This window comes from Eulemur rufifrons, chromosome 10, assembly GCF_041146395.1.
Source record: "Eulemur rufifrons isolate Redbay chromosome 10, OSU_ERuf_1, whole genome shotgun sequence".
Taxonomy (NCBI): domain Eukaryota; kingdom Metazoa; phylum Chordata; class Mammalia; order Primates; family Lemuridae; genus Eulemur; species Eulemur rufifrons.
The window spans coordinates 2,868,155-2,892,677 of NC_090992.1; the positions used below are offsets into that span (position 1 = coordinate 2,868,155).

Consider the following 24,523-nt stretch of genomic DNA (forward strand, 5'->3'; position numbering starts at 1 on the left):
TTTTCTTGTGAATTCTTTTCCTTTTTTTTTTTTAAGAAATGGGGGTCTTGCTGTTGCCTAGGCTGGTCTTGAACTCCTGGGCTCAAATGATCCTCCTGCCTCGACCTCCCAAAGTGCTAGGATTACAGGTGTGAGTCTCAACGCCCAGCCGATATATTCTTTATTACTTCTAACTTTCTTTACTTGCTAATCAACTCTTAGCATCTTACTTTGATGCTCTTCTTCACTGTTCACATCCTGTCAAAAAAAACATCTTGTCCATTCTACCTCAAAAATGTGCTGTCATGGTGAACATGAATACAATACTGTGAGAGTACTGAGGAAAAAAACCACATAACTCTGCTTGGAGAAGTCAAGAAAAGCTTTAAAGTGATATTTAAAAGTTATTCTGGGCTGGGTGCAGTGGCTCATGCCTGTAATCCTAGCACATTGGGAGGCTGAGGCAGGAGGATTGTTTGAGACTAGGAGTTTGAGATCAGCCTGAGCAAAATAGCAAGACCTGTCTCTACGAAAAAATAGAAAAATTAGCCAGGCATAGTGGTGCACACCTGTAGTCCCAGCTATCCAGGAGGCTGAGGCAGGAGGGTCGCCTGAGCCTAGGAGTTTGAGATTACATGAGCTATGATGACACTGTACTCTAGCCTGGGCAACACAGTCAGACCCTGTCTCAAAAAAAAGAAAGTTTTTCTGGTAAACTACTTCCTACTCACTCTGTCGTAATATCTTTATAAGTTTTTCTAGTAGTCTACAAGATTATAAAGAGCATAAATGAGGTCTTTGTATATTAAATCTCTCACAGTATATCATATATGGTGAGTGCTTAATGTTTCTTGAGTAATAGCTATAAATGAATGCCTCTAGCTCACTTCATCTGCAGCTATCTTGCTATGTTCTTTTTTTTTTTTTTAATCATCTTCTGGTATGTAAAGAACATATATCTTGCTATGTTCTTTCATACTCTTTTTTCCAACCACACTAAACTTCTCTTACTCCTCAGTAGTTAAGCATGCTTTTGTTAAATCTGTACCGTTGCACATGTGATTCCCTTTGCAGAATACTCTCCGTGGCATCCCTCCTCTCTCCACCTGGCTAGTCCTCCTTTCATCTTTAAGACTGTTCAGATGACACCGTTCTGAAACGTTCGCAGACTTCAAAGAACATAATAAATGTCCAATAAATATTTGTTAAATGAATAAACCAAGGAAATTATATTTCCCTTTAACGTTTTCTTACTCTCTTCTGGACAAATTGCTAATCATCATCTTTTCACTCTTTCTAATCAACATACCAGTAACTCTTACTACTACGTGTAACGTGACCTCAGTGGTTACATTTGATATCCTAAAAGTAATAAAAATAATAGCAGCCATTATATAATGTGGGTGATTATCCACCAGACATTGAAAGGCTGTCTTGGCAGTCAGTATAGTGTCCTAAAAGTCAACTACAGTATGTTCTCCTGGACCTCCACGACATGTATAAGAATACAGTGCAACTCTAGTAATAGGAATAACGTGCTTTCCACTCTATCACCAGGTGCCAATGAACTGGCTGTGCAGAAAGCAAAGGCAGAAATCACCAGGCTCATAAAAGAAGAACTGATCCGGCTGGTGAGTGAAAACTTCAAGGGCTTATTTTGTTTTGTTTTAGTAAGTGTTTTATTGAACTGTCTGTAAATACAGACAAGTACACAGATCACATACAGCTGGATGAATTTCCACAAAATTAGCACACCAGTGTAATTGCTACCCAGACAAGAAACAAATAACGTTACTAACATCCGAGAAGCCTTCACACACCCCTCGTCGTCACTGTTCATCTCCTCTAAATGTCACCATGTTGTGGCTTTTAAAATCATAGATCAGTTAAGCCTGTTTTTGAAATCTATTATATGTAAGTGGAATCATGTGCTGTATACCCCTTTTATATTCTAGTTTTCTTGACTCAGTATTATTTTGAGGAGATCAACTTATGTTGCTGCATGTAGCAATAATTTATTCATTTTCGTGGCCATATAGTATTTAATTATATGGATGTGTAACAATTAATTGATATATTGGACTTCGGGGTTATTCTGGTTTTTGGTTTTTATGAAGAAAACTCCTGTGAAATTCTCTCTTGTCTCTTGGGCACACACTGGTATGCTATTTTTCTTGGGTATACACCTTGGAGTAGAATTGCTAATTATAGGGTAAATATTGCTAAATAGTTTTCCAAAGGGATTATATCAGTTTACACTCCCAGCAGTGTATGAAAAATTCCAGTTGTTCGACATCTTTGCCAACTCCTGGTGTTGTCAATATCTTTAAACTTAGTGACTTCTTAACTTGAGTTTGGAAAAAGCAGCCCTTTACAGACCGCCTTCCCCAGGGGAGCAGACACATCCCCGGGTCTTGGTGCCAATTTAAGCTTGTAAACGCTCCCTATAGTGTGTATACTGGGACAAGGGCTCTCTGAAAAGAAATCATATCCTTTCTCTAAGAATGTGATTTTTGAGGACTTTTCTAAAATTCCCCTTACAGAACATTCTTTTGTGGGGGGGATAAGTTTAAAGAAAAGAGGATACACAAAACAAGAAGGAAGAAGTAAAATGACCTTTAAATCAAGTGCTTAAGACTCTTTCACCAAGGAATGGAAGAAAAACAACCTTGTGCTTATAGATGCTACTACCATTCAGTTGATTCATGATACGTTTGTCAAGGAATAGTTGAGTGAACAAAGAGAAATGATGAATTATTAAAGTTACTTCTTCCTCAATGCAATAATACTAACGTTTTTAATTTTAAATATTGTTAGTTTTATAAGTTGGTAAATGATCTTAAATATTTATCCCCCCCCTTTTCTTTGCGTTTTCTGATTATGTATCTTTTATTTTCTATTGCAGCAAAATTCATACCAACCAACAAATAAAGGAAGATACAAAGTCTTATAAACATGTGGGAAAAACTTTTCACCTGTGCTTGTCTGTGATACATGTGGCAACTGTTGTCTGCAGGTCAATGCATTGTAAATTAAGATTTTTAAAATTCTATCTTGCTGATTTTTTAAATATAAAAACAAGTATTTGCTAAAGAAGTCTTCTGTCAGTAAGTACCCCTACAGTTAAACAAACTATATTTAAAACAGGCCTGTTTTCAGATTATGATGTCCTTTAATGTAAAACTTAAATATCAATATTTTGAATATCTGGATAATATTCTAGAGGTTTAAAAATGGAAATACTTGGACTTTCTATTAAAGGTAATAAAGTACACAAGTTGCTAAGGGGCTATTTACTTGATCCTATACTTTCAATGAAATTGTGATCATTTCCTGGAAAAGGTCAAATTCCGTGTCATATTTTATATACCCCCCTTGAGCTTAAATGTTACTTGATTCAGTGGAAGAATATGAACTGGGTTTAAGAATGTTATAATAGAAGTTTTACAAAATAGGTTCAGAGTTTTTCTTTCAATTTTTATCATCATGATAGGCAAAAAGTAGTTGGACTACTTTTGGTTTTTGTAAAATTAAAGATTTATAGTATAAGGACTTTTTGTATTTCTTTACACTGAGTATAAAACTCTACAAATAGTTTTATTGTTTATTACTATTAGGGTCCCCTTGCATCTTCTGGCTCTATGCCTAGCTACTGATTCTTTTTAAATCTTCTTTAAAAGAAAGTGATTGTAGCCTATAAATATTAAGTATGATTCCTTTTCCCTTCTGTAAGTGTTTGTTTATACATCTACACATGTAATATGTACAAATACCCTACTATTTTGAATCTGATTTTTTTTCAGGATCATTGACTAAGTTGTAAATTTTCTTTCTTCAAATTTTTAAAACATAATGGTACCTAAGTTTTAGACTTAGACTTCAGCATTTCTCAGTGAAATTTAGTTCACAAGGAATCATAAATTATATTTTTCAACCCTCAAGGTATAGTTCCTGAATATCCCAATTTAAATTGTTAAAATTAGATTACCTAATATTCTTTTCAAGGCTCCCAGTGCATTTCAACTTCATATTATTGTCACTTTTTCAAAAAAGAATTTTTTCAGGAATTTATTAAATAGATACAATCAGTGCTTGTTGTTAAGCCAACCACACACCAAAAATATTCAGAAAGTTAATAATACAATAATAAAAAATCATGTACATTTTTAAAAATACAGTATAACTATTTACATAGTATTAGGTATACGAAATCTAGAGATGATTTAATGTATACAGGAGGATGTGCATAGGTTAAATGCAAATACTAAGCCATTTTATATCGTAAGGGACTTGAACATCCACGAATTTTGGTATCCACAGCGGAGACTGGGCGTGTTGGGAGGTTGTCCTAGAAACAGTCCCCCATGGATAGCAAAGGACAAATGTGTATTTCATATTTATTAAATTAAGAGACATAAAAGTTCTTTAAATATTCTTGACTTACAGTTTTTTTAAAAAAATCAAAGCATACTGTAGTTGTTGAAATAAATCATTTTAATAGTACATTCAATAGCTAAAGTGAAAGGGAGTATCAGTCATTATTTCTTCAACATAAAGTTATCCTTACTGAAAAAGTAAGATAAAACTGGGAAATATCTTTGGATCCCTCACACATCCACTTAGATTCTTGAAGGAAGAAAACAGATACAACACATGTAACAGAAACAAACATTTACTCTAAAATTCCAGGCATGATGGGCTCGTTTTCCTTCTTCAACTTATTTATTTGCTTGTCTTTATCACCCAGTAGTAGTTTATTTCCTTTGGTAGACTATATGGCAGTCCCACATTGGTGACAATTGGTGCTCTCTTCAGCCAACTGGATCACTTTGAGATTCAGAGTTATATATCATTTTCTTTATGTTTGTATATCTAGTTGTGATGAGGCACTGATAGTATTTTGTTCCATATTACTGTTAGTACATTTTTTAGTGTCACACTGATTTTAAAATTTGAATGATGTACAGACTGTTTTTTTAATGAAATATGAATATTTGCTCATGTTTTCTAAATTCCTTATAAAATAAAATTAATTCGATCTACATTTTTCTAAAATTATCTTTCCTCAAATGCTTTCTCTTCTACTGTTTCTCTGATTTTGTTTATGTTGGTAGATACGCTCCCAGCTACTCAGAAACTTGAGGCGCTAGGATCCCTTGAGGCCAGGAGTTCAAGGCTATGGTGTACTATGATAGCTCTGTGAATAGCCACCGCACTCCAGTCTAGACAACATAGATAACATCTCTTAAAAAAAAAGTAAGAGAAGCATTATGCTCTCTGTATCATTATTTAAAAATTCTAGCAACTTATTATCCAAAATACAGTTTTGTTCCAAAAATTTCTCCTAAAGAATCCTCTTCATCTTTGATGTTCTTTGTATTTACCAATAAGATGAATATAGGTGAAATAATAGGTTCATTTGCCAGTTGGAGGTTTTAGCACAGTGACACTCACTTCTACAAAATGGAGGTACAGAATAAAAGGATAATGGCTGAGTTCTCCCTAACTCCTTTTAAACACTTTATTATTTGAGACATTTCATGTCTCACCGGCCTTGTTGGGGTGTGAGTGTGTGCGTGTATGTGTAAGTGTGAGGAGAGAGTGAGTGAATGCGTGTGGTGGCTTTAGGGTAGTTTCAACTTTTTATTTAGTTTAGATATAACCATCAGAAAACAAAACCTTACTGGATTGAGACATTTCATTAACTTGGAGTACAATAGCTTCAGCAAGTGGCACACCGCTTAATGAAACATCTGCTCTGCTCTGAGGCCAGCTCTTTGGAGCTAAAGGCGGCTGCATTTCCCTCTCTAGGAAAAGATTCCCTAATATGTTGGCAATGTGGATATTTGAAGGTCTTTTTTTTTTTTTCCTATATCAATTCATAATTTTTCTCAGGCAGAGATCCAAGTAGGAATGTGAAGAAAAGTACAAACATATTCTTTACAAGATCGCCGCACTATCAATATAACATTAAGAAGGTTTCCCCTTCTTCATGCCTTGTGGCTTAGCTGGTATGTATGTGCGAGCATACGGTTAAATCACATGACTGGTGAGGAATTTACTTTTGATTATTTTTCCTGACCTTTTTCTCTTCCAAATATGGCATCAACTTATAGGAGTTCATGATTTTGGAACTCGAGCCTTTAAGAAGAAATTCTGACTTTCCATTAACCCTGTTTTTTTTTTTTTAGGGAGAAAAGTATGAAATAAAAAGGAAATTTTAACCCCTTTGGAGAATTGGAACTCAGCTGTATTCTCTCACATATTAAGATTACTTTAAAAGCTAGAATTTCAGAAAAATTAGGAAAAACAAATTCTAATCATTTTTAATATATAGAAGTACCTGGTGGCCCATGTTTTGAATATTAGTCTCTCTTCAGTTTTACATGTTATGGAATAAAGGAAACGTGAGGATTCAGTTTGTAAAACATGTTCTTTCCACAGAAGAAGCTTTTCATTTGAACTTGGTAGTGGCTGGATTTTCAGCAGCCTGTCAACTCCAGGTACTTCTAGCAGCTGTGGGTGTTAAAGTGTCCTCGGCCTTTGTCCCTGAATTCCTAGGAGGCTCTGAGGTGCCGTCTGGCCAGCCCATGAATCCTTGAAGGCAGCATCATTTCTCCATGGCTTTGCCTAAAAGAGTCTTCTGGGAGCTGAGACTCCCACAGCTACACTGTGAACTTTTGGAAAGAGCCCCCCTCCCCCCGCAAACCCCCAGATCAGCGCAGGGCCCAGTGTCTGACACCGGGGTTGGAAAGCTTGGCAGAGGTGGACGCCTGGGAGCTTCAAAGAGAGCGTGAGTTCCTCTGTAACATTTTACTGGTCTAGTGTTGCTATTAAAAGCGTGTCTGGGGTAGTAATGATTCTATGATACACATTTAAGTTTGAGAACCACGGATAATCTTCACTGTCTTTTGCTCTTGGATTTTTGACTGCCTGTGATCTAAAGCAGTGGTCCCCAAAGTGGGTCACATGTGCAGTAATCCATTGGAAAGTAGGAAGAAAAATACTGAAGACTTGCATATGTTTATGAGGGGATGTAAATAAATAAACAAAATATTGAAGCTTCTATTTGTTTTTCTTTTTAAATCTCATCCTTTTTAAAAATCTTTTTAAAAAGTTTTCTTCCTTTTTGTAAATTCCCTGTGCAATAATCACCCTCTCTTTAAAGGCTTACTTTGTCTAAATTTTTTATAGTATGTTATATAATGTTATAATATTGGCATAACAGTTCATATGTGTAATAATAAAAATAAATTTACATATATGGGGGATACTTGAACAACCTTGGGTAAGTTGCTTAAATGCTTTCTGTCTCCATTTTTCCATATATAAAATGGGAATATGATAATACTTATGTCTTAGAGTTGTGAGGATGAGTAAAATAATAGATTTAAAGCATAAATACATTTATAGCACATAAAGATACTGCCTGGCATATGGTAAGCATTCACAGAATGTTTGGTGGTACTATTAGCGTTACAGTGGGTGAACGGGGGGTGAATTTTCTTATGCTCACTGTTACAGACCGCATGTGTGTGTCCCCATGAAAATTCGTATGTTGAAACCTAAGCCCCAGTGAGCGCATATTTGGAGGTGGGGCCTTTGGGAGCTGATTAGGTCATGAGGGCTAATGGATCAGTGCCTTTATAAGAGAGACCCCTGGCCTGGCGCAGTGGCTCACGCCTGTAATCCTAGCACTCTGAGAGGTTGAGGCGGGAGGATCGCTCGAGGTCAGGAGTTCGAGACCAGCCTGACCAAGAGCAAGACCCCATCTCTACTAAAAATAGAAAAATTATCTGGCCAACTAAAAAATATATATATAGAAAAAATTAGCCAGGCATGGTGGCGCATGCCTGTAGTTCCAGCTACTCAGGAGGCTGAGGCAGTAGGATTGCTTAAGCCCAGGAGTTTGATGTTGCTGTAAGCTAGGCTGATGCCACGGCACTCTAGCCCGGGCAACAAAGCGAGACTCTGTCTCAAAAAAAAAAAAAAAAAAAAAAAAGAGAGAGACCCCAGAAAACTCCTTGCCCCTACTGCCATCTGCAGACACAGCAAAAAGACTGTGAACTAGAAAGCAGGTTCTCACCAGACAGTTAATTGGCTGACACCTTGACCTTGGGCTTTCCAGCCTACAGAACTGTGAAAAATAAAAAAAATTTTTTTTTTGAGACAGAGTCTTACTCTGTTGCCCAGGCTAGAGTGCTCATGCCTTCGGCCTTCCTCACAGCAACCACAAACTCCTGGGCTCAGGTGATCCTCCTGCCTCAGCCTCCTGAGGAGCTGGGACTACAGGCATGTGCCACCATGCCCAGCTAATTTTTTCTATACATTTTTAGTTGTCTGGCTAATTTCTTCCTGTTTTTAGTGGAGACAGGGTCTCGCTCTTGCTCAGGCTGGTCTTGAACTGCTGACGTTGAGCGATCCTCCCGCCTCGGCCTCCCAGAATGGTAGGATTACAGGCATGAGCCACCGCGCCTGGCCAAATTTTTGGTTTTTGTAAGCCACCCAGTCTATGCTATTTTGTTGTAGCTGACCAAACGGACTAAGACACTATTTTTCCCTATAATATTGCTATAAAGCTGTACATTTAGCAAGGACAGTCAGCTGTTACTTACTGATAAGTTAAAAGCTAGAAAGTGAGATTCATTCTTTTCCTATGTATATCTTTGAGTTCAAATGAAAGTATTTAAGCTTTACCTTTTAGTTAACTTATAGAGGACTAAAAGAAAAAAAATTAATAAAAATTTTAAGATTAACATTAAAATTTAAAGGAAAAAAATGAAAGTATTTAAGACACCTGTAGCCTCATTGAAAGGTCTTTAGAAGCAGCCAGCTCCCAGATCTGGACAAATACTCTTTTTCTGGCCTTCTTTTGACATATTTATATAATCACCCTGTATCATTCAAAAGCCTTATTAAGCTGGTGATTTGGCTATATGATCTGGCCTACCTTGGGCCAGCCTGAAGCTGTTGGAGAAGCAGTGAAAAATGTTGGATTGAACTGAAATTGTATTTCAAGGAGGTATACTTTGGAACAAAAACTGTTGGGAGATAAGTCAAATAGTGTGATATTTAAGTGTGCTCTTACTGCAAATGAAGTGATGATAAATACCTATGCTCTTAAACATTCAACACTAGTCAGGTACTCAGGAGGGTGAGCTAGGAGGACCACTTGAGGCCAGGAGGTAAAGACCAGCCTGGATAACAAAGTGAGACCTCATCTCTAAGAAAAGAAAGTTCTAAGGATGAATCCTAGAGGAGACTACTCACAAAATATCAAGGTGGTCCTCCTTTGATCCTTTCTACAATGTAATGACAGCATAAGATGTCTCTAAACTGTAGCAAACCTTTCTGAACTAAAGTATCTCAAAAAGGAAATATAGCATGATAAAGGAAACCTAAAGTTGGATATTAGACTTGACTTTGTCTTAAAGTCCACTGTCCATGCTTCTTACTGGGAGTCTCCTAGTGCTTTCTGTAAATCCTATGCTGTGAAGTTAGAGGGAGCACAGCCCACAAGTCCACCCTCACTTGTGATATCGATTGCAATTTGAGGGGCCCCAAACTGTCCTTAGGTTCAATTCAGTAGAAGGACTCAGAACTCACTGAAAGCTTTTACGTACACAGTTATGGTTTATTACAATGAAAGGATACAGATCAAAATCAGCCAAGGTGGCTGGGCGTGGTGGGTCACGCCTGTCATCCTAACACCCTGGGAGGCTGAGCCCGGAGGATTACTTGAGCTTAGGAGTTCAAGACCAGCCTGACCAAGAGTGAGACCCTGTCTCTCCACAAAACAGAAAAAATTAGCTGGGCGTGATGGCATGCACCTGTAGTCCCAGCTACTTGGGAGGCAGCGGCAGGAGGATCACTTGAGCCCAGGAGTTTGAGGTTGCAGTGAGCTATTATGATGCCACTGTATTCTAGCCAGGACAACAGAGACTCAAAAAAAAAAAAAAGGGGGGCCAAGGGAAGAGGCTCATAGGGCAGAGTCCAGGGGAAGTTCCAAATGCAGAGCTAGTTGTACTCTCCCTGTGAAGTCATGGAGTGTGTTACTTTTCTGGCAACAATGTCCACTACTATGCCTGCCTACCAGAAAATATACCTTCCCAATCAGGGAAGCTAAACTGATCCTTGGTATCCAGAGTTTTTATTGGCACTCATCATGTAGGCACGATTAACAACCCATATGGCTAATCTCAGTCTCCAGTTACTCAGGAGGTGGAGCTGACACCTGACAAAGCTCCCCCACACCAAATCACATTGTTAGACTATCTGGCATGACCCCAGACCCCAGGCAAACAAAAACACTATCAAGCATGACATTTCCAAAAGCTTAGATATCACCTCCAAGAAGCCAAGGGCAAAGGCCAGACTTCTATTTGGACAAGGTTAAATTTTTTACTATACACCTGCCCTACACATTTTTCTTGCTCCAGGATAACAAAGCAACTCTAACATCTGGAATTCACTGTCCTAAGGGCTAGAAGAATCTTCAAGGGTCTCACATTTGTCACTTTCATTGACCAGTGCAAGTCACGTAGTCACGCCTGACTTTGGGAGATGGGGTGGCTAGAGAAGTACAGAGGAGCTAGATAGTGGAGAGTAGTTGTAACATCGATCGTAGCATTCAATAAAGGCCTTCGAGAGGTCTGCCCTCCACAACTGAGGGTCTCAAATGAACTCAATGAGCACCTTATTACAGAGGCAAGTGGGATCACATGACTGACTTCATGCAGCTTGACTGGAAAAACTAGGACAGCAGGTAGACATTAATAGGAGGTTGACTGCTATATTAATGAAGCCAAACTTTAGAAGTTAGAGCTGGCCTGGGATAAGAGGAGCTGCCTAAAAAGGTAGTAGATTCCAACCTAAGGAGTTAATTGATCAGCCTCTCTTGTAATGACTATTGTGAAGCTAGTTCATAGATTTTGGTGAAGTGCTATTTTGCATGATTATAACACTTGTCTGCTCCATTGAATCTCTAAAATAGGTCAATAGATAGCATAAATGAATAGGTGTGTCAGAGGGTGTGTAAACCTAGAATGAGTCTCCTCTTCCTTGATCAAATGCCCACTAGGTAATGGTTTACCAAACGTCTGGTGACCTCTGTTTTATTACTAAAGTCATCACCTAGAAAAGCCAGCTGATTATGTCTGTGCAGTTTGGGGACTAGCTCGCCCCCTAAAGAGAGCTAGCTGGAGATTTCCTATTGACATTTCCTGCCTTAGAATGCTTCTGTCAAAGATCTCTCCAGAATAAAGTATCAGTTTAAAGCCCACCTCCAACGCTCCCTGGAGCATCCAGAGGGTGGAACTTGTTCTACCAGTGTGAATGTACTTGCTGTAATCTCCCCCACGGCCACCTCAGCTTCTACTCCACCAATCTGCCCAGCACCTTCTTCAAATCCAAGCTCAAAACTCAAATCCTCTGCAAGTCTTCCTCAGTTATTCCCCTTAACTCCAATGATATGAATATTTATTCTTATGAATTCTTACTGAAGATTTTATTGGAATGTTTATATTTGGTTCTTTTCAAGAACAGTATAACAAACTTGTTTGAGCTTAAAAACTTTTATGGAAAATTTAACTATTTGAAAATAGAATAGTTTAATGAACTTCTTAGTACTGCTAGATACTTTAAATATCCCCAAGAGCTTATTTAATTTCACAGCCCTGTAAGAAACATATTATCTTCATTTCACACATGAGGAAACTTCTGGAAGAGCAGTGACTTGCCCAAGGTACCACAGGAGGCAAGTGGCAGAAAAGCATTCAAATTCAAGCATTCAAACCCAGGAATGTCTGACTTCCTCTGTTACTCTGGCTACCCTACCATTGTGCCTGCAAATTACTCAACCTTGTTAGTACAAAAGTTTGTTTCTTAAGTGTTTTTATGTACAAATTACACTTCAGACAAAAGTTTAGAGTTATGAATTTGGAATAGTCATGGTATGGAATGGGAATGCTATGATACATTCGGAAATTCCACTTGAAGAGTACAAAAGCCTTGCTTAGAGAAAACTTGTTTTTTGGTAGGCTACTTAATGTGCCTTCAAATCTACATATATATTTTAACTGTTTTCTATATTGATATTTTCCTTTTATGTATAAACCATACTAGCATGAGTAGTCCTGTTTTCTAGGGGTAATTAGTTGGAATGATGTGTAGAATCACGTTATGAAAGCCTGCCTGCCCAAAGAATCCTACCTTCCAAACCAGGGAAGCTCACCTGAGTCTTGGTGTTCAGAGTTTTTATACTGGAGCCCGTCAGGCAGGCACAGTCAACTGCCCACGGCTGATCTCAGGTTCCAGTCCCTCAGCAGGTTGAATGAATGGGCTTGCCTGTTTCATGTGTTGTATTTGATTTCCCTCCTGCTTGTGTGTTCATCCAGAAAAGTTGTAGCTCTTCCTTTCTTCCCTAATGGCAGGGCAACACCTGGCTGAGGGATATAGTTATGGTGGAACTCAGTACTATGAACTGTCTCCTCAAATAGCTTTCCTTGCATGGGGGGAAGGACAAGTACCCTCCTCTAGTCTCTTCCCACTGCTTAATGAAGTGTCTTTCTCTCAGTAGCTGCCCTAATTCTGGATCCTCTCCTTTCTGACATCCAGAAATTCACAGGAGTGAGTGAAGAAACAAATCCCTTCTTCTAAGTGGGTTTGTATGGGCTGACTGATGTGCCATAAATCTCACTGTAAATACGTAACAGGAGTAGTTGTAAGCAAATTGCTCTTGTCTCATCCTTTCCTGTGATGGTGGAATGAAGAATATGGCAATTCGAAGAGATCATGGATCTCTTATGATTACGGATCAGGGTGTCCCACAAAATGAGGCTTCTGATTATCACATGATTCTAGACCTGAGAGTCCCAACCCCCTAAATTATTTAAATATTCCTCATTTTGCTTGCAGGTGGGATCTCACCCTACTCCTCCATATGAAACTAAAGAGCAGAGGCTGCGTCCCCTGCACATGCTTTGGGCAGCATCTAGCACAATAAGGCATTAATGATGTTTTTGCCAAAAGCGATTAAAACAGTCTTGGAAAAAGGCTGCTAGGTCTAAGTCCTGGCCGCCAATTATTAGTCCTGTAATCTGAGGAATGTGGTCCGTAGTTGTTCAGACATCACAGAATTGGGATGAAAAGAATATACGTAAGGAAATTATCAATTCTCCTTTCGGTGGGTCCCTCCAACCCAGCTACTGCGGACGGCCCAAACCACAATCCGAGCAACTCGAGCCTCAGCCCGGCCGGCAGCCGGTCCCCGAGCGCAAGCGCAGCCCGGCCACCCGGGCTTCCTCCCCACGCCTGCGTGCTGGTCGCGGCGGGAGGCCGGTTCTCGCGAGGCGTGTGTGTGTGCGCGCGTGTGTGCGTGTACGTGCGCGTGCGCGTGCGCGGCCCTGGCGAGCTCGCGCACGCCGCCTCTCGCACTACGGCGCTGTAGCGGCCTCTTCCTTCTGCGTCCGGGGCTGGACCGTGCGCGGCGGCCGCGGCCGGAGCTGGGAGCCAGCGTCTGCCTCGCCGCCGCCCTCGCCGCCTGACCGTCCGCCTTGGACTGTTCTCTGCGCCGGGCAGAGGCGGCGGGCTGGGCAGGGAGCGGCGCCAGCGTGAGGTTCCCAGCCGATGGGAAGCCCCTGGACGCGCTGAGGGGCCGGACGACGAGCGGCTGAGGTAGGTGGGCGCGCGGGGCTGTCAGCTGGCGGGGAGCGGAGCAGGGGCGGCGGGCGCCGGCGGGGAAGGCGGGCCGGTGCCGAGAACGAGCGCCTCGCCGGCCGGAGAGAAGCGGCTCCCCGCCCGCGCCTGCGGAGGGGCCCTGGCCTAGCCCGGAGCGCGAAGGGCCCGGACGCAGCCTGCTCTCCCCGGGGTGTGGAGCCATTACGGGGGGAGATTCCTCCTGCGGCCGTGGGGAGGGGTCGGGCTTTCTTTTCTTTGAGAGGTCAAAATACGAAGTCCTTTCGCCCCCCCCTTTAAATGAAAGCCTGCCGCCGGGTTCCACGCTGGCGTCTGGATGGAGTGGCCTGCGGGCTCGCAGAACTCCGGGAGCACGGACGGCGGTCTGTGCGTTTTGATGTCTGGGGGGCACACGGCGCTTTCTCTAGTATGGCGAGTCTCCTCTGCAAACTTGTTACTGCCGACACTTTTCGGGCACACAACAGGTAATACGTTTTTAAACGCCTGATGTCAAATAAGAGCTTCTGGCACCGGGAAACTGCGCCGTGGGGCACAATTAAGGAGTAGAAAGAAGACAAAGGAGGCAGTTATTTATGTTCAGTCCTGGTATCAAAACTTCCCGTGGTGGAGCGGAGTGCTTAGCTATTGGCCTTTGCCGAATAGACTTTCCGAGTGATTGAGGTGAGTCGCAAATGAACCATTTAGAATTATGAAATCATCTACGATTATGTATAATTGTTAGCAAACGACCCGAAATAAAACCTCGGAGAAGTATGTGATGTTTGATCTTTGGAGAAGAACAGAACTGGGGGTTCTTGAAAGGAGGGTTTTCTCCACGTTTAGAAAGCTTCATGAATGCTTTGTGAAGTTACTAAAAATAGTTGTAGTTCTTTATGTTGTTGGTAAAGACCGCCACATTCAAGAGAAGGGAAGGGAATTGTTCTTTAAAGAACGGCTCTTTTTAGGGGTTAAACTTGAGGAGTTAGACACAGTAAAACAACTCCAGGGATGGCAAGTTTTAGCTTATGCTTCAAAAATTTACTAATAACAACAGTCACAATATATAGAAGCTCTTAGTTGATTCCCTTACATTCAACGAACCATTTTAAAAGATGATCCTTAACCTTTGTCAGTCTACACAGTCTGTTTTGTAACTAACTCTTGGCTTAGATTCCATCCAGACTTTCTAGAAATGTATTCATTCTGACACTCTTAAGAAATCACTTCTTAAGAGTGTCAGAATGAATACATTTCTAGAAAGTCTGGATGGACTTTCTGCATACTATCAGTGAACTCTGTGTGGGAAGAGCCTTTCAAGAATTGTTAGCCCTGAAGTGGGAGGAGGGAGCCGTTATGCGGTGTAGGGTTAAGCTAATCTATGCACATACTTCATATAAACACATATATCTTGCATATGAATACATATGTGATGGTTGTGCACATAAGAATCTAATAGTGCTGATTCCCATCTTGATAAGGTTGGAGTCTGAAAGTAGGAAGGCATTGATTTTAGCTCTGTTTCCTTTGTTAGTTAACTGTTTGCATGAGTAATTGTCATAGTAAATTTCTTGTCCAGTTTGTTACTTGATTACTGAGGAGGCAGAATACCGTATTGATTTCTTGGCAGTAGCAGGGAGGGAAAATATAGAATATATAGAAGACCTACACTTCAGAAATGTTCTTTTAGTCAGTGTCTTGTCTTTCCATTAGAATAATCACCTTTACTCTTGACTATTTTGTGTCCTAGCTCTTAGAACAGTGTTTTGCATGGAGTTGGCCCTCAGTGAATGTGAGCTACATCAAAACTATATTAATACAATACAAACCAAAGACATAAATACCTGGAGAGGATTAAAGAAATTGGAGATGGATGGTTTTTTTTTTTTTTTGATTGCTGGTCTAATTTTTTAATGGTATATTTTTTTCAGTGTGGGTTGGTAAAGGATATGTGGTCGCATTTTGCCTTTTAAAGGCCGAGGTGATGTAAGCTGAGACTGCATATCCTGAGTGCTGACAGATTGTGAATGTTCTGATACATTAAGAGAAAATGAAGTAAGGGAAGTAAGGTCCAGAGGGAAGGTGTTGGTAAGACTAGTGATAGGAATTGAAAAGGCATGAACTGTGAAATGTTGGAACAGATTGTAGGAAGAAATACTTTCTCCCTTCACTGGCAGTCCTACCCGTGGAAGAGAATTTGTACCTCTGTACCTCTTTTTATTAGAGTTTTCCAGCAGGATGATTTCTGAGTAATAATACTGAAAAAGGGTTTACTTTTTCTCTTAAAATCTTCTCCCAGGTCTGTGTGTATTTCTCCTTGTATTTGCATCTGGTCTGTAGTCCAACTTTATTGGCAATAGACTAGTATTTTGATTCCTGTCTAATTCCTGTGTATATTTCTCAATTAGTTTATTACTTGAAGGGGAGAAGAAGATGGTTGTTCCCTTCACAGATTCCAACACTGGCTTTTCTTCAATTTGGAAAACAAATCTGTTTGACTTTGTAGATGTTACCAGCAGACAGATTTTGTGGCTATTTGGTGAGGTAGGGACTAGAGTGAATAAAAACTTAAGCAGGAATGTTTTAAGTTGGGTCTTGTGTTTTCATTTTAGTATAGCTGAGTGATTCTCATTGTGAGGGGTGAATTTTGCCCCCAGGGAACATTTGGCAAAGTCTGGAGAAATTTTTGGTTGTCACAAATTTTGGGGGAGGGAGAAAGGTGTTGCTACTGACATCTAGTGGGTAGAGGCCAAGGATGCTGCTAAACATACTACAATGCACAGGACAGCCCCCCACAGCAAAGAATTATCTGACCCAAATGACAGTGCTGCTGTTGAAAACCCTGGTATAGCTGTATGCTCTACTGTCAATTGTTGGTTCTGAAGTTGGACTATCAAAATTCATATTTGGCTTTACTGTTTCCTAGTGTGTGTCCCTGGCACATTAGTTAAAGTCTTTGCCTCTGTTTCTGTAAAATAGAGCTAATAATAGTAGATTCCTCCTAGGCTTGTACTGAGGATTAAATCAAATAATGTGCAAAGCACCAAGCTTATTGCCTGGCACATATAAAATGCTCAAAAACGTTAACTTTCAGCTAATATTATATTTGGAACTCATTTTGAGGGTCTCTCCTTTTCTCTCATCTGAAATTAGAATTTGAGCTAGTGAAGTGATAATGAATAACCTAGTTCTCCTAGATCTCTTCTCTCCTTGGGGAATGAGTGAAAAATTATTCCTTTTACTATTTGTGTTTAGCCCAGCCTTGTTTTATGTTCTCAAGTCTAAAAAGCTTCTGCTGTAAAGAAGTAGCTTCTCACTGTAGATATTTTTCCTTCAAGTTAAGATTTTAAGCCAGCTGGCCAGCAGCTCTTTATTTGTTGAGTCTCAGCAAATATTTAGTAGTTTAACAGAATTTGATCCTATGACTTTATTCCAGTTTCTCTTTCCTTCTCCTGTATAAATTGAAGTAAATTTTCAGTGGTTTGGCTCACATTATTACCTGTTCGTGGCCTCTGGGAGTAATTATTTTCATAACTCAGGTCTTGGTACACTTTTACATGTATGAAGTGTACAAGCAAACGTTTCCTAATGACTTTGAGCTAGATCTTAATATACATTTGTGATTCTTTTTCGAAATCTGAATTGGAACCCATGTCTTTATCTTTCTTGCCTCAATGCTGTGTAATACTGTAGACTCTATAAAACTCTTTCCTATGTGCCTAAATGATGTGGCTGGCTTGTTGTGGTGGTGGTTTTACTAAATTCTTTATTTAAAAAAATCACAGGTATGTCCTCATAGACAAAACAGAGACTTTGGACTTTTTTTTCCTGCTATGTTGTTCAGGCTGGACTTGAACTTCTGGGCTCAAGCGATCATCCTACTTTAGCTTCCCAAGTAGCTGAGACTGCAGGCATGTACCACCTCGCCCAGCTGGGACTGTTCTTTAATAATCACAGGACTCCTATAAGGGAAGAAAATCTACACCATATTTATGATCAAGGGAGAAAGCAGTGTTGTACATTTTTGTCTTGATACCATAACTTCAAAATAGGAGATATTTTATTATGATATTACCTATATTTTTATAGTATAAGTCTTAACTGTATAGATATTCACTCATTTTAGCTAATGGAAACCTTTGTTTACCCTTTGTACTAGTACTGTCTTCCGTTTGGGTAGAGTGTGTTTGAAGGGAGTCGGTACTTTGGGCCAAGAGATTGTATTCTTTGCTTGGCACATTCTCTTTTGTAAAGCGTAACATACACTCAGGTTTCTGTATAAATAATAAATTAATAATAATGATGGAGTGTCTGTCTTGTGGCATCTGTTATCAGGTCAGAAGTAAACATGTGGAAAATATAATAAAAGGCCAATGGAAGGCATTCTAAGAACATTAGGCAAACTGAATAAAAAGAATCGTGTTGGCTGGGCACAGTGGCTCACGCCTGTAATCCTAGCACCCTGGGAGGCCGAGGCGGGCGGATTGTTTGAGCTCAGGAGTTCGAGACCAGCCTGAGCAAGAGTGAGACCCCACCTCTACTAAAAAGAGAAAGAAATTATATGGACAGCTAAAAATATATATAGAAAAAATTAGCTGGGCATGGTGGCGCATGCCTATAGTCCCTGCTACTCAGGGAGGAGGCTGAGGCAGGAGGATCGCTTGAGCCCAGGAATTTGAGGTTGCTGTGAGCTAGACTGATGCCACGGCACTCACTCTAGCCCGGGCAACAGAGTGAGACTCTGTCTCAAAAAAAAAAAAAAAAGAATCGTGTTAAGAGTTCTTACCTTTGCGGTTATTTTTTTGGGGGGGGTGGGACAGAGTCTCACTCAGTCACCCTGGGTAGAGTGCTGTGGCATCAGCATAGCTCAGAGCAACCTCAAGCTCCTGGGCTTAAGCGATTCTCCTGCCTCAGCCTCCTGAGAAGCTGGGACTACAGGTGCTCACCACCATGCCCGGCTAATTTTTTATTTCCATTTTTAGTTGCCTGGCTAATTTCTACTATTTTTAGTAGAGATGGGGTCTCGGTCTTGCTTAGGCTGGTCTTGAACTCCTGACCTCAAGTGATCCTCCTGCCTCGGCCTCCCAGAGTGCTAGGATTACAGGCATGAGCCACCGTGCCTGACCACTTTTACTGTTATTCTTTTGGAGTTTAGTAATTTAGAAGAGAAAAGCCTATAAAATGTCACATTTGTTCTCTACTGAAGTACTTTTCCAGTTCCTAATCAAAGAATGTTTATGGCTACTACATCAGTATTATAAATTGAGTTATCGTGTATGATGTTTGTCCCTATCCATGATTAAATTGAGAAAAACAAGCACCTTTGAATCTGCTGATGTGTGTTTATTTATAAGTGGTCTGGAGTCCTGCCTGTCAGCCTAATTTTAGGTAGTCTGCATAGTTGTTGGAACACAGACTGTGTTCCCACTGAATGCTGCCATACAGATACATATTTGTGTATGCGTATTTATACATATTTGTCTTTTATTTTTGGTAGAAAATGATGCATCCTGTTGCCAGCAGTAATCCAGCTTTCTGTGGGCCTGGCAAGCCTTCCTGCCTCAGTGAAGATGCCATGAGAGCTGCTGATCAGTTTGACATCTATTCCTCCCAGCAAAGCAAATACAGCCACACGGTCAGCCACAAACCAATGGTTTGTCAGAGGCAAGACCCGTTAAATGAAACACACTTGCAAACTACTAGTGGCAGAAGCATAGAGATAAAAGATGAACTAAAGAAAAAGAAAAATCTCAATCGATCTGGTAAGCGTGGCCGGCCTTCAGGAACCACCAAATCAGCAGGATACCGGACCAGCACAGGCAGACCCCTGGGAACCACCAAAGCAGCTGGATTTAAGACAAGTCCAGGCAGACCTTTGGGTACTACTAAAGCTGCAGGATACAAAGTCAGCCCAGGGAGACCTCCAGGTAGCATTAAAGCTCTATCCCGTCTTGCCGATCTTGGTTATGGCTGTGGCACTGCTGCTTTTCCTTATCCCATGATGCATGGCAGAGCAGTTCACGGGGTGGAGGAAACCGGCAGTGAAGTCAAGCCACCCAGTGAGTGAGTGGGGCAGAAAAGAAGGCCAGATTCAGAAGGAAGATTGTGAATAATCCCAAAGCTTCTTGGTTTTATTTTGACATACGTAATTTTATGGCCTGGGCTTTCCAAATTTGTTTTCCTGTTTGATTTTTTTTCCTGCTTTTGCTCAGAAGCTGCCATATGCCGACAGATGCACTCAGGGCATGAGCAGTGGTATTACATTTGTACAGAGGTTCAAGTGTAACACCTAATGAAGTTATTTTTGCTTTTCCTTTAGAATTATGATCATGTCTCATGTTTCATTACTACTTTTGGGCCATTCTATTAAATAAATAGATGCTTTATGTGCTCAACAACTGAAACCATTATTGCTATTAGTTTGTGAAGTAAATCTACAATATGATAAAGATACCATCTAAGGTATTTTTAACTGATAGACAAAAAAAACAAACTAATGATTCAGGATTACTTGAGGTAATGGCTGTGTGAGTTGCAACATTCATTTTCACAAGACAGGACACAGATATTTGTATGTTTTTGCATTTGCATAGACTTCAGGTGATAAGAAACCTATTTTTAATGTTCTAGGTTTAAGCAGCTTATTTATTGATCTATATGGCATTAATTGATTTAACCGTTATTCCTAAAATAATTCTTTAGTGTTTGTTTTTGAGCAGTGATAGGTTGTGTATTTTTTAATTGCCTAAAAGCATATATACCAAACACTACAAAAAATTCATATTTACAAAAAATTTAAACTATTTTATAAAAGCTGCACATTAGATTTTTGGTGAAATATAATGCATTTTGAGAATAGCATATTTCATATAGAAAACTAAACATTCTCAAGATCTGCATGTAGCTATCATCACTATATTTTGCCTTTCATGTAATTAATGAGTTTTAAAATTATGTTTTAAAACATTTGTTAATGTTCATTTATTTGAAATGTTTTTAGTTTTTCTGAGAAATTGTTCCATTGCATCAGCACTTACTGTGTTTTCAGGTTTATATCTACCAAAGGACACAGATTTAATGGTAGACTGTAAAACTGGTATAAACAGAATGCAGTTTCCTGACCATCAGAACCCAAATATTAAGAAATATATAGGAATCCATCTATGCATGAAACATGTAAAAAAATATATTGGTTAGTTTAATTAAAATCTTATTATGGCTCTAGTGAGACCACTTCATCCAAAAGAAAATTTTTTCCCCCTAATAATGTTAGCTTTAAAAGCAAGATAGAAAAGGAAAAAAAAAAAAAGTTGGGTAGCTATGTATAATACGGACAGAGGGAAATCTCTCTTCTTTCCTTTCTGAAAGTAATATTCCTTGTTAATATACATTTTATTTATTCTGTTTGTTTTAAATAAAGTACTATAAACTTCAGACTTGAAAAAATTCCACTGAACTTTAAATTAAAGTTACAATGTTTGTACTTGCAGATTTTAAATGCCTTTGAGATTAAAATGTAGATTTGCAGGACCCAAAAACTTTTAAAATAATTAAAATTTTAGAAGGGCGCATATTGTGTTGTTTGGGCTTGCTCTCAGTTAATGCAAACTCTGATTGCAAATGGATGTCATGTTTCGTACCTTTTTTATCAGGAAAAAAGCAGCAAGCCTTCAGGTGTTCCAGTGATGCCTGACACAATGAGCTGGACTTTATGCTGCTCTTTACAGTAAGAGGTGTTGCATTGTATGTGGGGACTATGTGTGCACTGGCGTCTAAGACAGTGACCTCAACAATACTAGCTTTGCACAAACCGTAGAGAAAGATGTTGGATGACTACATAAAATCAAATGTAACATTCTGGCAGCTAAATTGCTACAAGAGCTTCTTCTTACAGAAGCTTAAAATATAAAACTTTTAATAATTTACTCAGAACAGTATAACTTCTGACACACACAAATGCTTGCATCTTTATTCATGTGTTCATTATTTACTTTTCTCATGTATCTGTCATTTAGCTGTTTCTCAAGATGATGTTTGGCAGTTGGCTTCTTAGAAATCCTTTTTCAAGCCAGTTCCTAAAGAAAGTTGTTTAATTAAATGTTTTACCGTAGAATAATATACAGCATTGTCAAGGATTTGGTTGCATGTTGTGTTTTATATTAAGTCCATTTAACATTGCCTTTTCAGTTTATTTTCATTCCTGATTTTGTTATACATACCCTCCTCTTTCTCCCCTGCCCTTTCGTACATCAATTCCCCTTCCCCCACCCTCCAGCACATCTACTAAGTGGTGCTGTGCTGTGTGTCAGAAGATAAAACAGGTGTATTATTGTATAATGAATTTTGTATACATGTTGATGAAATGGTGAAATCATCTAAAGGAGGCATGTTCATCACAGTGTTTATTATCAGGAGCTATGTCCCAGGAAAAAGGGGGTGAATGGCTACCATTGTGAATGGATAACATCCTTTAGAAAGCTGAATTTACTGCTCATGTAAGCAGTTACCTGGAATATTAGATCTGTACACTGGTGAGCATCTCCTGATTCCACTTACTTTTCTCCTTGTGAACAGTTTACTGGTGCCATGCTGAAGAGAAAGACATCTAAGTAATTACATGAATGAAGTCTTAAAATATGAAATATTTTTACTTCTATATAATCTAAAGACTGTTGTGCATCTTTTGTAACACTGTCTCTTGTCATGATAAACACTGAAATAGCATGTTAAACAGTTGCCTATACTTTAATATAATCAGTTGGGGAAAACTGGCCTTTTCCCCCCACTGTATGATTGTTCCTTGAAAGGTAAATTGCTAATTTTATACTATGTAATTCTGTTCTTCACAAAATAGGTTTCACTATTCTATATTAAAACTGTTGGTCAGAAAATGATCTGCTATTCAAGTAAGTTTGCTTTACTTTTTTTTCCTTAAAAAATGTTCTAACATGCCTTATTTATTATTGTGATCATGTTAACAAATAAGGAGCTAATATACAGATGAAATTTTCATTTTTTGACAGATATAACCTTGCATAACTAATCTTTAGTATGGGATGATTTTGATACTATCTTTGGAGTTTTGCACTGGATATTAAAAAAATATACTGGCACAATGTATTGGAAGAAAATAAGTAGTATCTGGTTTAATTTTTAATACTTGGGGACATTTTTTAAATCAATGTTTAAATTAGACTAAAAATTCTTTATATTTTTAATTTACTTTTTAAATGAGCCATCTGTCAAAGTAACATTCATTCCAAATTGATGTTCGTGTGAATTTACATGTATATTTTCATGAAATGAGAATGGAGTTTCTTTGAGTTAAGGAGGAAAAAAAAAAATTTGGATTCATTTATTGGGTTAAGGGTGATCCATTCAACGTAAGAATAAACCAGTGTATGAGCTAAAGAAAAAAAATTAAACTTCTCCTTTATATTCTAAGAAGCTTTAAAAGAACAATTCAGGGGATATTGATGATAACTGCTACTCTGTCAGTCATTGTCTCTATATGCCGTGAAATTTTATTATCTCTTTATAATAAAAATATAACAAATTACAACAGTTCAAAACATTTTTTCCCTTGGACATAAAAAAATTTTGAGGCTATTCTGCTTTTGTTTTTATTATAGCTTAACTATATGCTATTAAACTCTAGGATGTATCTAAATCTTTCCTTTGCTTTTTCTCCCTCCTCTCCCCAAGTAGATAAGTCTCTGCTCTCACATATAATGTATTTAATTTTTGGAAATTTAATGCTGTAGTTAATCAAGTGTGTGATTTAAAGTAATCAGATCACTTTGAGTTTTCACAATTTCCTTTTTTCACAGATAATTTTGGAGAAAATAATTACCGATTAACTGATAATAAGCACGCTGTCCTCTGCTGTAAAAAGTCTGAATAGATACTGTATTTGTTTTTATGTTCATGAACTTGAGCTACTCGTGTGCAATTATGTGTATGGGAATGGAGTAGTGTTCATGATTTGTATCTACATCATCATATGGATGTATATTTATTAATAAAGTCATTACTTTAAAACCAACTATGTTTCCTACTTTATTTTTTAGTATGGTATTTTTCAAGTAGAGAAATGGTAAATGCTAAACTTTTTTCATGACTGCGGATTGTGTATATTTCTTATTATTTTGCTTTCTGAAATCTGTCCCTCTTTTTTATTTATAATTTATTTTCCTTAGAGTAGTGTATTTATATATTTGTAACTTAAAATCCTTACAAATGGATCTAGTTTTCTTTGCGTTTTCTCCCCGTCATTAAGATACATCAGGCAAATAGTTCTAACATGCTTATATTTAAATTGAAACATGATTGATTCTTTTGGTTTAAAAAAATTCAGATATTCAACGTGGCTCATTTTATTTAACTTTTTTTTGTGGGGCAAAGGGAGACAGAGTCTCACTCTTGATGCCACAGCTAGAGTACAGTGGCGTCATCATAGCTCACAGCAACCTCAAACTCCTCACCTCAAGTGATCCTCCTGCCTTGGCCTCCCAGGCTGCTAGGATTATAGGTGTGCGCCACCACACCCAGGCTCATTTTATTTTACTTTTTTAATGTTAGCCTTAGGGAGATCAGTGTATACATCTTTTGTAACTGTCAAATACTTGAGATATAAAAAAGAAAAATAACTTCCCCTAATTATTATATTTGAACACATAATTGCCCTTTCCATTCTCTCAGAAGCCTGCAGATCATCTAGAACAGAGGTTGGCAAACTATAGCCCCTTGCCAGTTTTTGTAAATAAAGTTTTATTGGAATAGATACTTGTTATTTGTTTACAGATTGTCTATGGCTGCTTTTGCACTACAATGGTGAACTTGAATAGTTGTGATATGAGACCTACAAAGCCTA

At 38.8% G+C, this 24,523-nt stretch overlaps 2 protein-coding genes across 5 annotated transcripts in view; both read left to right on the forward strand.

Annotated features, from left to right (window-relative positions):
• Window positions 1-3,435, forward strand: part of DDX46 (DEAD-box helicase 46) — a 45,074-nt gene extending 41,639 nt beyond the window's left edge. For both annotated transcript variants that reach the window (XM_069483633.1, XM_069483634.1), the window contains exons 22-23: window positions 1,537-1,610; window positions 2,885-3,435. In XM_069483633.1, the coding sequence (XP_069339734.1) occupies window positions 1,537-1,610; window positions 2,885-2,932 (122 nt within the window). In that variant the 3' untranslated portion in view covers window positions 2,933-3,435. The remainder of the gene's footprint in view (window positions 1-1,536; window positions 1,611-2,884) is intronic.
• Window positions 3,436-13,410: 9,975 nt separating this feature from the next.
• Window positions 13,411-23,694, forward strand: C10H5orf24 (chromosome 10 C5orf24 homolog). Of its 3 annotated transcripts, none has more exons than XM_069484063.1 (3): window positions 13,411-13,653; window positions 19,148-19,577; window positions 21,303-23,694. In XM_069484063.1, exons 2-3 carry the CDS (start codon window positions 19,151-19,153, stop codon window positions 21,341-21,343), a joined length of 468 nt encoding a protein of 155 aa, XP_069340164.1. In that variant the 5' UTR covers window positions 13,411-13,653; window positions 19,148-19,150; the 3' UTR covers window positions 21,344-23,694. The 3 variants fall into 3 exon arrangements, with proteins under 3 accessions (XP_069340164.1, XP_069340163.1, XP_069340162.1); XM_069484062.1 differs by lacking the exon at window positions 21,303-23,694 and adding an exon at window positions 14,139-14,334 and having other exon boundaries at window positions 13,422-13,653; window positions 19,148-20,432; XM_069484061.1 differs by lacking the exon at window positions 21,303-23,694 and having other exon boundaries at window positions 13,422-13,653; window positions 19,148-20,432.
• The last annotated feature ends 829 nt before the right edge of the window (window positions 23,695-24,523 follow it).

Coding starts and splice junctions, on each gene's coding strand:
- C10H5orf24 (XM_069484062.1), top strand. CDS start 19,151: ATGATGCATCCTGTTGCCAGCAGTAATCCAGCTTTCTGTGGGCCTGGC.